The sequence below is a fragment of the Rousettus aegyptiacus genome, unplaced genomic scaffold, assembly GCF_014176215.1.
Source record: "Rousettus aegyptiacus isolate mRouAeg1 unplaced genomic scaffold, mRouAeg1.p scaffold_m13_p_9, whole genome shotgun sequence".
Taxonomy (NCBI): Eukaryota; Metazoa; Chordata; class Mammalia; order Chiroptera; family Pteropodidae; genus Rousettus; species Rousettus aegyptiacus.
The window spans coordinates 98,437,501-98,451,481 of NW_023416312.1; the positions used below are offsets into that span (position 1 = coordinate 98,437,501).

General features: G+C 45.6%; 1 protein-coding gene across 2 annotated transcripts; it reads left to right on the top strand.

The window, feature by feature from the left end:
- Positions 1 to 1,590: 1,590 nt before the first annotated feature.
- On the top strand, positions 1,591 to 6,440 carry HMGB3 (high mobility group box 3). 2 transcript variants are annotated; one of them, XM_016123695.2, is made up of 5 exons: positions 1,591 to 1,672; positions 3,864 to 4,018; positions 4,173 to 4,312; positions 4,801 to 4,975; positions 5,424 to 6,440. In XM_016123695.2, the coding sequence occupies exons 2-5, from the start codon at positions 3,869 to 3,871 to the stop codon at positions 5,568 to 5,570; spliced, it is 612 nt and encodes a 203-aa protein (XP_015979181.1). In that variant the 5' UTR covers positions 1,591 to 1,672; positions 3,864 to 3,868; the 3' UTR covers positions 5,571 to 6,440. The 2 variants fall into 2 exon arrangements, with proteins under 2 accessions (XP_015979181.1, XP_015979180.1); XM_016123694.2 differs by having other exon boundaries at positions 1,596 to 1,858.
- Positions 6,441 to 13,981: the final 7,541 nt, after the last annotated feature.

A 13,981-nucleotide genomic window follows, 5' to 3' on the forward strand; every position in this document is an offset into this window, starting at 1 on the left:
ATCTTCATTCCTAAGAATGTGTAAATTGGAGACCTAGGAAAGTGACTTGATACCTCTTGGCTCTTGTCAAAGCAGCATTATCTTTGCTTTTGGTCTAAGTTAGATCCTTAATAATGGAAGCCTAGCAGTACCATTTGTAGGGGCTCAGGCTTGCTCAAGGAGGCTCAGGGGAGTTGGCAAGAGCTGGGTGGGGGCGGGGAGGCAGGTGCTTTGTGAGGTCAGTTCACACACCTCAAACTTAGCCAGTTTTTGGAAACAGCATTTGAAAAAACTCATCTTCTGGTCTCATTTCTAAATATGAGAATTATAAAGAGCTGGCTATCTTGGCCGCTCAGAATGCTTTGGAAAGGGAACTTATAGAACTCACAATGCCTCTCCCAGTATTTTCTCCAAATTTAAGCCCTTAAAACGTGCACCTTTTCCTCACCCTTCCTTTTTCTTCCATTCTTTCTGGGCAGCTCAAAGAGGGAAGGGTCCTCTGTTATTTATCGGCAGGGCTGACACTAGGATTTGGAATGGGATACTTCTTCCTTGTGTGTGACTATCCTGCACAATGCAGGGCATTTAACATCCCTGGCCATCCCCTCCTCTTACTAAATTTCAGCAACTTCCAGTCACTGGGTATTTTCAAACCTCTCGTAGGAATGACACTGTCCCCTCCCTTTGAAAACCATTGGGGAATCCCCCAAAAGAAGTGACTTGCTCAATCAAGGCCATACCACTTAGCCAGTGAGAGGTAAAACTGAGGCCAAGTCAAGTCAAATCCCGTTTATCCATTCCAAGAACTTTTATTCTTTACTAGCGTGTATGTTAGGCGAGCCGGAGGAATATAGGTCTGGCCCGAACTGAGGCAGTGAAGCGAGAACTCCGACCACAGAACTACAAATTCTCACAATTTCTCTGCTTTTGCCAGTGTTCTCCTCCTCTAGCTCACCTAGCTTGCTGTTTCCGCAATTGTAGGCACAGACAGACTTTCTGGCAATGGGTGGAAAGAGCCTAGTCGAGTACGGTCCTCAGGAGCGGAACTGGGTCCCTTTTGGACGGGGTAGCAGGATCCCAGTGCTGAAACTCTAAGGACCTGCCTTCCACTGGTCTTGAGCGAGCTGCCGCAAGGCCTCTGCCGCCCAGCCGCAGGGAGCTGGGCAGAGGTAGAGAACTATCGACCCTTGCCGGTCAGCCCCTGGAGGTTTCCCAGGGCTGGGAGCCTGACTAGGGGCCAGGGATCCGGGGTCGGGGGCGCCCAGGAGGGAGCAGAGGGCAGTGAAGCGGGGCTCGACCTCGCCTTCCCACGCCAGAGGCCGAGGCCTCGGGGAATGGCGGGGCCACCTCTCTAAAGTCTTTTGAGATTCCAGCTCACTTGGTAGAGGGGACGCGGCGCGGGGGCGGTGGGAAAGCCAGAATATTATTATTCCTCTGTTTTGCCTCGGCAGCCAAAGCCAGCGCCGGCGGGTTGTTCTGTTTGAATGAATGATCTCCACGGCCGCGCCCAATGGGCGCTCGTGCCTGTTTAATATGCATGAGGCCCGCAGCCAATGGCCGGGCGAGGAGGCTGTTTTAAACGGCGGAGCCCGCTGGCCAATCAGGCGGCTCTCGTGGAGGCAGCTAGCGCGAGGCTGGGGAGCGCTGAGCCGCGCGTCGTGCCCTGCGCTGCCCAGACTAGCGAACAATACAGGTACGTTGCCGCCGCCCGCGCCTGCCACCAACGCCGCCGCTGCCGCCGCAGCGCCCGCACAACTTTCCAGACCGCGCCAGCGCCAGCGCGGTCCGCCACCGGCTCTCCTCCTTCTCCTCCCGGCGCCTTTCCCGCCCCCTCCACCTTCTCTCTACCTGAGTGGCAGGGAAGGAAGAAACAATTCAGGTGTTTCAACTTTTCAATTCTTCATCCCTAGCTCCGGCTGTCGGGTCTGGGCTCCCGTCGCGGAGCCGCCTTCGGCTGCCGCCCCCTGGGTCCTTGCCTCGGGGCTCAGGCCCCCTGAGGCCAGATGTTGGGGCAGCTGTGGCGGCGGCTTGGGGGCTGCGGGCTCGGGCGGTGCGAGTCCCGGCACCCAGCGGCGGCGTTGGGAAGGGAGCCGGGTGCTCCCTGGCCCGGGACGGACGCCGCGGGGGGCGGGCAGCTGGTGGCCGCTGGGGGCTGCGGCGAGAGCAAACTTCGCAGCCGGGCTCGGCCAGGCGCTGTGCGGGCCCGCGGGCTGCACTGCTGCTTCTGCATTAACATGGCCGTCTCGGGAGCGCACGGCAGTCCAGGGTGGGGGGGTGGGCTGGCCGCCCCCAGATCGTCGCCTGCCCGCTGGGCACCGCCGCCTCTGCCACCGCTAACATGGCTGGCGCGGTGCTGGGCCTGGCGAGGGGAGGACAGGCGGGCGGGGCGGGCGGCGGGGCTCCCGGGCGGGATCTGGCCTTGGTCCCAGCACCCACGACCGGGGGCTGGTGGCGTGGAGGGCCGGGGGCGCCGCCGTGGGTCCCGACGCGGCCAAGCGTCATGGCTGCATGGGCGCCTTTGTTATCCCGAGGAGTGCGCCCCGCGCCGGCGCGGGGGGGGGGGCAGCCCGCGGCCCCCGCAGCCCCGCGCCCCTGGGCGCCCCGGGGCGGGGTGGGGTGGGGGCTGGCGAGCGGGCGGCGGCGGCGGCGGCGGCGGGGCCCGGACCGCTTTGTTCGCCACTGCCGCCTGCGCTGGCCGCGCGCGGATCAGCCATTTTAGCGAGCGGGGCTCAGAGGCACGGCGGGCGCCACCATCACTGCGGCCGCAGCCGGCCCAGCTCTGCGCCCCTGGAGCGCTGCTGCCACCGTCGCCCCTGGCCCCGCGCGTCCCCCGGGTGAGGCAGCGGTGGATTTCAGGGGCACTTTCTTTCATCAGGAACCTTTTGACAAAATGGAAGGTGAATTATGGGTGTCTGGGTGACCCAGCGCGGAACCGAGCCCGGCTGCCGGCTGCTGGCCCGGGGCTCCCCTGCGCTGGCCCGCCCCACCCGCGCAGCCACTGCAGGGCCCTAACGGAGCCCCTTGGTCCGTTCCCCGCAAAGGGGAGCGCTTTAGTTTTACATGATGACCTTGGGTGTGGGAAAAGGAAAAGATGGCGGGAAGCTGGGGGGTGGGACAGGGACGATGACACGCCACAGCTGCATTTTTATTTGGAAACTTTGGAGAAAGTGTTCCTGGGTGGACATGCTTTCCACTTTACAAATGAGCAAGACGAGTCCTTTTGGTATCCCCTCCCCCTTTAGGTAATGACGAAGAGACAGATTTGAACTAATAGTACAAGGGTATCTGCTCACTTGCTAGATCATCGTTCTTGTAAAAGCCATTTTTATAAGCCAAAACGCATCAACAATAGTGAAATTTCAAATGTTCCCTATTTACAGTTCTCCTGCTTTGATTTGGTGTTTAGCAGCGGTGACAGTATTTGTCTGTAACATAGGAGTTACACAGATGACCAGTTAGCTTTAAGTCATTGATTTCAAGTTTCTATCACCTGCCTGCACCTCCTACAAATGTGTCCTCCCCCCGCCCCCCGACCTTCCCACACTTTGTGGTTGTGGTTTCCAAAACGTAGTACTGAATAGGAATGTAGCGCTGAACCACCCTACTTGGGTCTGCTCCATTTGGAGAACTTGATCACTCTTGGAGAAGTAACTTGCAAACCACCACGCTTCATGCTGGTCAAAAGTTAAATGACAAGTGACAGTGAAGCTGATTTCCTCCCAGTCTGTCTTTGGCTGCCAGTGGCATCAAGCATTTGTTTATTTTGGTGGGGGGAGGGGAGCTTCCTAAGGGCAACCTCAATTGTAATTTTGCCCTGCCTTTGTAGTTCTGTTCTATTCATTGGGTTTATTTTTCTTTGTTTCTCTTGCTTCTATCCATCACAGTCAAGATGGCTAAAGGTGATCCCAAGAAACCAAAGGGCAAGATGTCTGCTTATGCCTTCTTTGTGCAGACGTGCAGAGAGGAACATAAGAAGAAGAATCCAGAGGTTCCTGTCAATTTTGCCGAATTTTCTAAGAAGTGCTCTGAGAGGTGGAAGGTACTTTTCTTTTGTATCCTTTAAGATAGTCTTAGTTGGATTTCACACTTTGGGGCTACTTACCTTTAGAGAAGCAATTGCCACTTACTACAGGACAATCGAACAGGTATGTGTTCATTGCATTGAGGAATTTAACAGGTCCTATTCTTTGCAGACAATGTCTGGGAAAGAGAAATCTAAATTTGATGAAATGGCAAAGGCAGATAAAGTACGCTATGATCGAGAAATGAAGGATTATGGACCAGCTAAAGGAGGCAAGAAGAAGAAGGATCCTAATGCCCCCAAAAGGCCACCGTAAGTGACTATAGGATTCAGGACACTGTGAAGAGTTTTCCTTCTGCTTGAAAGAGTTTTTAAAAGACACTATGTAAAAAATGTCAGGATACTTCTGTGAAACATTCTGTACTTGGGGCTTTAAAATGCAGTGCCATGGAAATCAATAGTTAAGGCTGATGCGCTTGTGAACTGTGTGCCCTCATGGTTGCCGGTTGGCCTTTCCACTGGGAAGAGGCAGCCTAGTTCTGGGTGTCAGCATCCTTAGATATGTTCTCTACCCGTTGCTCAGCAACTTAGAGACTCAGAAACCGCCATATATTTCTGAAGCAGCTTAAACATTCTGTAACCTATAACTTTGTAACGTTGTATATGGTATCACACATTTCTTCACTGTAGGGAGAGGAGTCATAGTGGTAGGAAGTACGTGGGCTCAGGAACATGGGATTCTGACTTAAGCTCTTGTTTTTGTGGGTTCTTATCTAATTTCTGTAATTCTCTCCCCCTAGGTCTGGATTCTTCCTCTTCTGTTCAGAATTCCGCCCTAAGATCAAATCCACAAACCCCGGCATCTCTATCGGAGATGTGGCAAAGAAGCTGGGTGAGATGTGGAATAACTTAAGCGACAGTGAAAAGCAGCCTTACAACAATAAGGCGGCAAAGCTGAAGGAGAAATATGAAAAGGTGAGTTGGGCCGGGGCGTGCAGTTTGGACTGGAAGCATTCAGCTGCCCGGGGTACAGGGGATGGGGGCGTAAGGCTACTTTGCTGGGCTGAGTAAAGCATAGCATGTGAGGACCCATCTCCATGCAAGATAAGCCATGTGTGCCGGTGTTCAGGCTTCTAACATTTTTTTTTGTCTTTGAGAGAACTTCAGGCAGGCTTAAAAAATTTGGTAACATAGGATACCATGGCATAGCATTTCATAGTGCTGTTAACATGTATTAAAAACTACACGAACACCCGTTATCTTTGAAATTTGTTTCTGCAAACGAATACTTCAAATAGCAGCCCTGTCTTGTTTTAAATTCTCGCTTGCTTATTCTTGCAGGGACAGTATGTTTCTGCCCTTTGCTAAAATAGTTGCAGGAGAGTTTGTCTCCTCATTTGGAATATGTCCCTGTTCCTTCCAGGATGTTGCTGACTATAAGTCTAAAGGAAAATTTGATGGCGCAAAGGGTCCTGCTAAAGTTGCCCGAAAAAAAGTCGAAGAGGATGATGAAGAAGACGAGGAGGAAGAAGAGGAGGAGGAGGATGAGGAGGATGAGGAGGATGAATAAAAAACTGTTGATCTGTCTCCTTGTGAATACCTTAGAGTAGGGGAGCGCCGTAATCGACACAGCTCTTATTAGAGCCCTGTCTGTTGCCCTCATTAGGATTAATTACACAATTGGATCATGATCATATAGTAGTCTCTCAAAGTGCTCTAGAAATTGTCAGTGGTTTACATGAAGTGGCCATGGGTGTCTGGAGCACCCTGAAACTGTATCAAAGTTGTACATATTTCCAAACATTTTAAAAACAAAAAAAAAGGCTCTCGTGTTCTCCTCACTCTGTGCACTTTGCTGTTGGTGTGACAAGGCATTTAAAGATGTTTCTGGCATTTTCTTTTTTTTTAATCTGTAAGGTGGTGTTAACTATATGGTTATTGGCTAGAAATCCTGAGTTCTCAACTGTACATATCTATAGTTTGTAAAAAGAACAAAACAACCGGGACAAGCTCTTGATGTTCCTTGCTTGGCGTTGAGGTGGTGGGGAAGATGCCTTTTGGAGGGGCCGTAGCTCAGGGCGTGCACTGTGAGGCTGGACCTGTGGACACTGCAGTGGGCATCCATTTGGCTTCAGGTTGTCTTGTTTTTGTATATAGTGACATAGCATTCTGCTGCCATTCTTAGCTGTGGAAAAAGGGGGGTCAGCTGGCATGAGAAGTGTTTGGATCTTTTTTAGTTAAGTGTGGTAGTTTTCAACTGTTTGTTTCTAAACAAACTAGAACTCTTCATTGTCAGCAAAGTGAAGAGCCACTGCATCAATGAAAGTTCAAGAACCTTCTGTACTAAACACAATTTGCAACGTTTTGTTATTTTTTGTATGTTTAGAATGCTGAAATGTTTTTGAAGTTAAATAAACAGTATTACATTTTTTAAGCTGTTCTCTATTGTAACAGTCTAAATTTCTGACTCATAGCAGTCTTAGTGGCAAAACAACCCACTCCCATTATATTTGGTGACTAACCTCCCTGTAAATCTAGCAGTTTATCTTAATGTGGCCAGCTTCCTTAGGACGAGATGAAGAGGGCTACTTAAAGCCACTGCGTGATTTTGTGCTCGAATGGCATTAAGATCAAGTCTTAAATATCGACCATAACAAGATAACTTGACACAGGCAAGGTTTAGCGGCCTTCACGGTGCAGGAAGTTGGGTGGTTAGATTGAGGCTGAGTACTATGTAGGTTTAATTTTTTTTTTTTGCTTCCTACCCCATCCTGACACTGGGGCCAAATTCATTGCTAAACAGCAAAAGCTGTCCTCTCGAGGGTATGTATGGTGTGTCATATATTCAAGCTTCGTCCCCTTTGACCCCAGTACATGTAGCAGAATCTAAGTTCAGCTCACCAATTGAGGTCTTGAGCTGCTGCTGTTCTCTCCTGGACCCCAATGAGGGAGATGGGGTAGGGAACAGCATCCAGTTCTCCTACTTCATGAAACCAAACAGCCCAATGAAGATTGCTGTGGGGCTCCTGTTGGCAGGCTCCATGTTGGGGCACCTGAGTTGCAAGGCAGGCTGATGGCATCAATTGTTTCTAAGCACTAAATGTATCAATCAGATGGAAAGTCGAATGGCCTATCCAAGAATTGAGCTCATTGGAAATGTGGATTGTTCATGTTCTTAAACTGAAAGATTGGTTTGTGTTTTCAGTGGTTATTTCATGTCGGTAGATGGTGTAACATTTTGGCCAAGTTGGGGTGAGGGTTGGTGGCCACCCCAAAATGGTGATATTAAATATAATTTTGAGGGCCGATGTGTATGTACATCTTATAACCGTTGGCAGTAATGAAGGGCATTGTGTTGTGGGTGAGCGTCAATACTGCCTAGCATTGGCACTCAGGTATGTATGTTTGAGGCTGGGAACTACTCGGGAGTGTTTTAATGACATTACTTAGGAGAAAACAGCTTTTTCTTAAAGTTGACTTTATTTGGAACCGTGCATGTCTGCAGGTGGTGTCCTCCCCACCCTGTCAGGTCCTGGATGGGTACAAGTCATGGTTATGGTCACAGCGGCCTGATCTCTGATCTCTAATCTGTATTCATAGCCATTTCTTCTCATATCAGAACTCTTTGTCCTAAATGTTTTTCTAGTCCTAGAAAATGACCACTAATTAAGAAACCCTTGGTCCTGAGGTTTGCCTGAAGGCACTTGTTCCAGGATTGCCCCTCCTGCTTCAGCCATGGCCTTGTCACTTTCCTCTAGCCATCACTTGGCATTACAGGCTGAAGTTGCTGCTGCCGGACACACAGTGTGCCATGTTAAGACTGAGGAGCTGTAGGCAACCTTCTCAGATTTCTGCTAAGTGGTGCCCCTCTATCTGGTTGTAAGTAGGCAGGACAACAATGGAAGGGGATGACTTTCTTTTGTGCTCCCACAGCAGCTAAACGGAAGTGAGGAAGTGATCTTCAATTAAGCAGATATTTAGTTATAAAGAGACTCAAGGCTACTTGGCCTGTTAGCTGTTTTCAGCAAGACCACTGCTCACCCTATCACGAGATGGCTTCTCTTGAGGGAATGAGGCTCTGCAGCTTCTCTGAGATGTGACAAGAGGCGTAGTGTCACCACCTAAGGCTTAGGCTTAGCTTGATTTCTGGGCCTACAGTAGGTGTTCTTGCAATGCCAACCTGTTACTTTTTAAAAAAAAATCTAAGGGACAGTACCTGCTTTCCCTAACCACCTCTTCTCCAATCCCTTCACCCTGTTCTTGAATGGTGTTTTATCCTTTGGAAAGAACAAGGCTGTGATGTAGCAACTATGTCTGTGTCTTCTGTGTGTCTCTTGTCACAAATGTATTTGGGGACGTTGGATGCATTCATTTTCTGTAATAAAGTTTCTTAATCAGTCATCCCCAAAAGTAATTAGTGGGCTGTCTGCAATCTGTTTGAGATACTGAACCTCTGTATTTTGGATTGATTGTAATCAAGGTTTTAGAAGTACAAATTTTGCTATAACCACAGATCCGAACTAACATTTAATGGAAAGACAACATTAAAAAGGGCAAGTGTTAAGGACTCCAAAGCCCCTAAATCAACTCTTTAGCCAGAGGGTAGAGGGAGAGTTGGCTCTAGAGCTCTGTGCTGGGATAAATAAGCAATTTGCAGGATGCTAATGAGCTGCTGTTGATAAAGTGGCTGGGTACTTGTAATCAGCCAGCCCTGCCAACCAGGGCTCCCTAAGGCCGAGGGTTGGGGCTTAGTTGGCTGACAGAGCCAGGCCCAACAAAGAGTTTGGGATGAGAGCCCTGGGGGCCACTTGCTGTTTTTGGCCCCTGACTTAACTTTCCTGTGGAGCCCGAGGCTACTTGGGAGGGAATTGCTGGTGGGCCAGCTTGGCAGCCCTAGGCTTCCCTTCCTGCTTCAACCAGAGCTTCAACTCCACCCTGTTTTGTATCTTTAAAAAACTGGGACTCCATATCTATAAAAATAAAGAGAAAAAATTCATATCATTTCAATGGGATACAATAAAAGTATTCGATTAAATCCAGTACCCTTTCATGATAATACTCAGAAAACAGACTGGAAGGGAACTTTCTTAACGTGATAAAGAGCTAATAAGAAAACCCATAGCTAATATACTCAATGAAAGACTGAATGCTTTTCCCTTAAGTTCGGGAAAAAGACAAGGATGCCTGCTTATGCCATTTTTGTTCATCATTGTGCTAGAAGTTCTACCAGGGTAACTAGGCAAGAAAAAGAAAACATCCAGACTGGAAATGAAGGAATAAAGTTATGTCTATTTGTGGATGAAATAATCTTGTATATACACAATCTTAAGGAATTTCTAAGTAAAACTGTCAGAACAAATAAATTCAAAGTTGCAGGATATAAGATCAATATAGAAAAATTGGTTGTATTTCTGTATCATTCATTATTAATGATTTGAAACTAAATTCATTTACAGTAGCATCAAAAAGAATAAATAAAATATTTCGTAATAAACTTAGCAAAAGTAGTGCAAAACTTACATGAGGAAAACTATAAAATGTTGAATAACATTAAAGACCTACAGAAATGGAAAGACATGTTCATGGGTTGGAAGACGATATCGTTGAGATGGCAATACTCCCCAAATTGATCTATATACATTCACTGTAATCCCTGTCAGAATCCTAGATGGCTCCTTTGTAGAACCTGACAAGGTGATACTAAATTTCATATGGAAATCCAAGGGACCCAGGATAGCCAGGACAATCTTGGAAAAGAACAAAGTTAGAGAACTCAGACTTCTCAATTTCAAAACTTACTAGAAAGCTATAGTAATCAAGAGTGTGGTAGTGGCATAAGAACAGACATATAGACCAATGTAATAAAATTGAGAGTCTAGAAATAAACATACATATCTATAGCCAATTGATTTTCAATAAGCGTACCAATATCATTTAATGGGAGAAAGAAGTATTTTAAATAATGTTCACATGCGAAGGAATGAATTTCAACCTTTATCTCACACCACATAAAACAATTAAAAATAGATCAAAGACCCAACCAAATGTAAGAGTTAAAACTATAAATCTCTTAGTAGGAAAGTTAAGTGAAAACCTTTGTGACCTTGGATTGACAATGGTTTTTTAGGACACCTTTTGCATGAAGGAACTGAAGAAAAACAAATAAATTGAACTTAATCAAAATTTTTAAAAATCTTTTGTGCCTCAAACAATACCACTAGGAAAGTGAGAAGACACCTACAGAATGTGAGAAAATATTTGCAAATCATATCTCACAAGAATTTAATATTCAAAAAATATAAAGAACTATCACAACTCAGTGCTAAAAAGACAACCCAGTTTAAAAAAACGAGCAAAACTCTGAATAGACATTTCTCTGAATAAAGTGTACCAATAAGCACATGAAAAGATGCTCTGCATCATTAGCTATCAGGAAAATGCAAGTCAAAACTGTAATGAGATACCAGTTCGCTCCCACTAGCATGGCTATAATAATAACATAAAAAGGAAAATAACTAGTACTGGTGGGGCTGTAGAGCAGTTAGAACCCTCGAACATTGCTGGTAGGAATGTAAAATGGTGCAGTCTCTGTGGAAAGCAGTATGGTCCCTTAGTAAGTTAAACATAGGATATGAACATAGACTATGACCCAGCAGCTTCACTCCTAGGTATATACCAAAAGAATGGAAAACAGATATTCAAACAAATACCTGTACATGAATGTTCATAGCATTATTTGGAATAGTTAAAAAGTGGAAACAACCCAAATGTTCATCAAGCGATAAATGGATAAAATGTAGCCTATCCATACAATGCAATATTGTTGAGCCATAATAAAGGAATGAAGTACTGACACATGGCTACTACATAGATAAACCTTGAAAACAGTATGCTAAGGGAAAGAAACCAGTCAAAAAGGGGCACATATTGTATGATTCCATTTATATAAAATTTCTGGAGTAGGCAAATCTATAGATACGGAAAGTAGATTAGTCATTGCCTAGGCCTGGTGGTTGCCGGGTGGGTGGGAAATAGGGAGTGACTGCTAATAGGTATGAGGTTTCTTTTTGGGAAAATAAAAATGTTCTAAAATTAGATGTGATGGTTGTACAACTCTAAATATAGTAACAATTGTATACTTGAAATGGGTGAATCCTATGGAATGTGAATTATATCTCAATAAAGCTGTTGAAAATAAATAGTGGGAGAAGTCTGATATAGAGGGAAATGTTGAAGCACAGAAGGAGATTATTTAATTGATTGACGAAGGTCCCCTGGGCAGAGAAAGGGAATGGATCCAGAGCAACGTGAAGGAATTGACCTTTTACCAAAGATAAGACACTAGAGTTGTCAATGGAAAGTAATGGAGTGCCCATCTGGCAATTGTATTTCGTTGTGAAATTTATGGTGGGGAATTGAGCAGAAAGGAAGGGTGGAGTTTAAAGCCAGTCTGATGGGACTACACCAAACTAAAAAGCTTCTGCTCAGCAAAAGAAATTGTCAACAAGGTAAAGAGACAACCATTCGAATGGGAAAATATATTTGCAAGCAACACCTCCGATAAGGGCCTAATATCCAAAATATACAAAGAACTCATCCAATTCAATAATGACAACAACAACAACAAAACCAAACGATCCAATCAAAAAATGGGCAGAGGAACTGAACAGACACTTCTCCCTAGTGGAGATACAAATGACCAACAAATGTATGAAAATATGCTCAGCATCGCTAGCTATTAGGGAAATGCAAATCGAAACCACAATAAGATATCATGTCACACCCGTTAGAACAGCTATGATCAACAGGACAAGTAATAACAAATGCTGGAGAGGATGCAGAGAAAAAGGAACCCTCACACACTGCTGGTGGGACTGCAAAATGGTACAGCCACTATGGAAAACAGTATGGAGGTTCCTCAAAAAAAACTAAAAATTGATCTACCATATGATCTAGCCATTCGTCTACTGGGTATTTACCCCAAGGACTTGGATACTCATATCCGAAAAAATATTTGCACACTGATGTTCATAGCAGGATTATTCACAGTGTTCTGGATGTGGAGGTAACCGAAATGTCCCACGATAGATGATGGGTTAAAGAAGCTGTGGTACATATATACAATGGGATGTTATTCAGCCATAAGAAGAGGTGAAATACTGCCATTTGCGACAACACGGATGGAACTCGAGATCATCATGCTAAGCGAAATAAGCCAGACAGAAAAAGTCGAAAATCACATGACATCACTTACATGTGGGATATAAACCTAAAAGCCACAAATGAACAAGACAAACAGAGACTCATGGACATGGACTATAGACTAGTGGTTACTAGTGAGGTGGGGGAGGAGGGGGATAGTAGACGGGGTAAAGGGGGTCAAATATAGGGGGGAGGGGGAGGGGGAAGTGGGTAAAGGGGATCAAATATACGGTAGCTGAAGGAAACTGGACTTTGGATGGTAAACACGCAACAGAATATACAGATGTCAAATTATAATGTACACCTGAAAATTATATAATTATATTAACCAATGTTACCCCAAAAAACTTAATAAAAAAATAAAATAAAAAATAAAGCCAGTCTGGCTAGTGTCATGCAATGAGGCCAGGAGCAGTGGATTTTGAGGTGGGAGTTCTCTGTACAGTCACATGCTGCTGAGAGTTCAAGCAATGCAGTCATGGAAAGGTGTTTTTGCACTTGGTAGAATGGGAAGCCTCATTAGCCTTATGACAGCCTGGTTCAGGGGACTTGAGACCTGACTCTGGTGTAAAGGGGCTGGGAGGGTAGACCTGGTGGCAGAATGGAGTGAGGAGCAGAATCAAAGTTTGTTTGTTGTTGCTCTTGTTTTTAAGATAGAAAAGACATGAGGGGTTATGATCCATGATGATACTATCTGTATATTGCCAGTACAAGTCTCTCCTCTGAGCTCCAACCCTGTAGATCCAATATTCTCTTTGATAAGCCACTTGGATGACCCACAGGCACCATGAACGCCACATGTTCGAGCCTAAACTTATCATCTTCCTCCAAATCTGTTTTTCACTCCAGCCTGCAATTTAGAATACCCACGCTCCTTTTCTCACTGTCCAGCCAATCAGTTTGCAAATCCTATTTTCTAAAAGATCTTGGACCCACCCCTGCTCTCATTCATGCTGTCAGTATAGGTGAATCTCCTGTCTTCAAATTCTTCCATTACCTCTTAGAGCTAGACTAGAACTTGCCTTTTCAGCCATTTGCTTATCTGGTTTCCTTCAGGTAAATCTTCAGTTCTCAGGCCCTGGTTGAATCTGTCTGCTTTAGTACCATCATAGCTGGAATGTTAGAGCTGGAGACATGGTGTAGCTCAGGTCCTTACTATCTTTTGTCCTGATGAATGTAACAGCTGCCCAAACATTTTCCTTGCTTTCTCTCTTACCCCGACTCTATCCCTAGAACTAGTATATCTACAAACATATAGTTGGTGCTTAATACATATTTATTGACTAAATAAATGGATCAAGGAATAAATGAATAAATGAATGAATGAATAGAAACGGATCAAGGAAAATGTCACCAGGGGTAGACAATGCAGGCCATCTTCAGAATTTTGAACTTTCCTAGCGTCAATGGCAAGCATTTAAGGATTTTCATCTGTTGGTGTTTGGGGGCTGGTGAAAGGTGATATGATCAGATATGTATTGTAGTTAAATTACACTGGCATCTGTGCGGATAATAGAAGACAAAGGGAGGGGCAAGAGTGAAAGCAGGTATTAGGATGAGCCTACTGCTACAAAGAGCAACCCTCGATTCTTAGTGACTTAATACAATCAAGTTTACATCTCACTGACATTATAGTCTAATTGATATTTGGCAGGCAGTTTTCCATATCGTGACTCAGGGATCCCTGCTCCTTTAACTTTGTTGTGTCAACGTTTTCAACCCATGACTTCCATGTCACTGCAGAATAAGATTTAGGACGAGACTTGGAAGTGGCGTTAC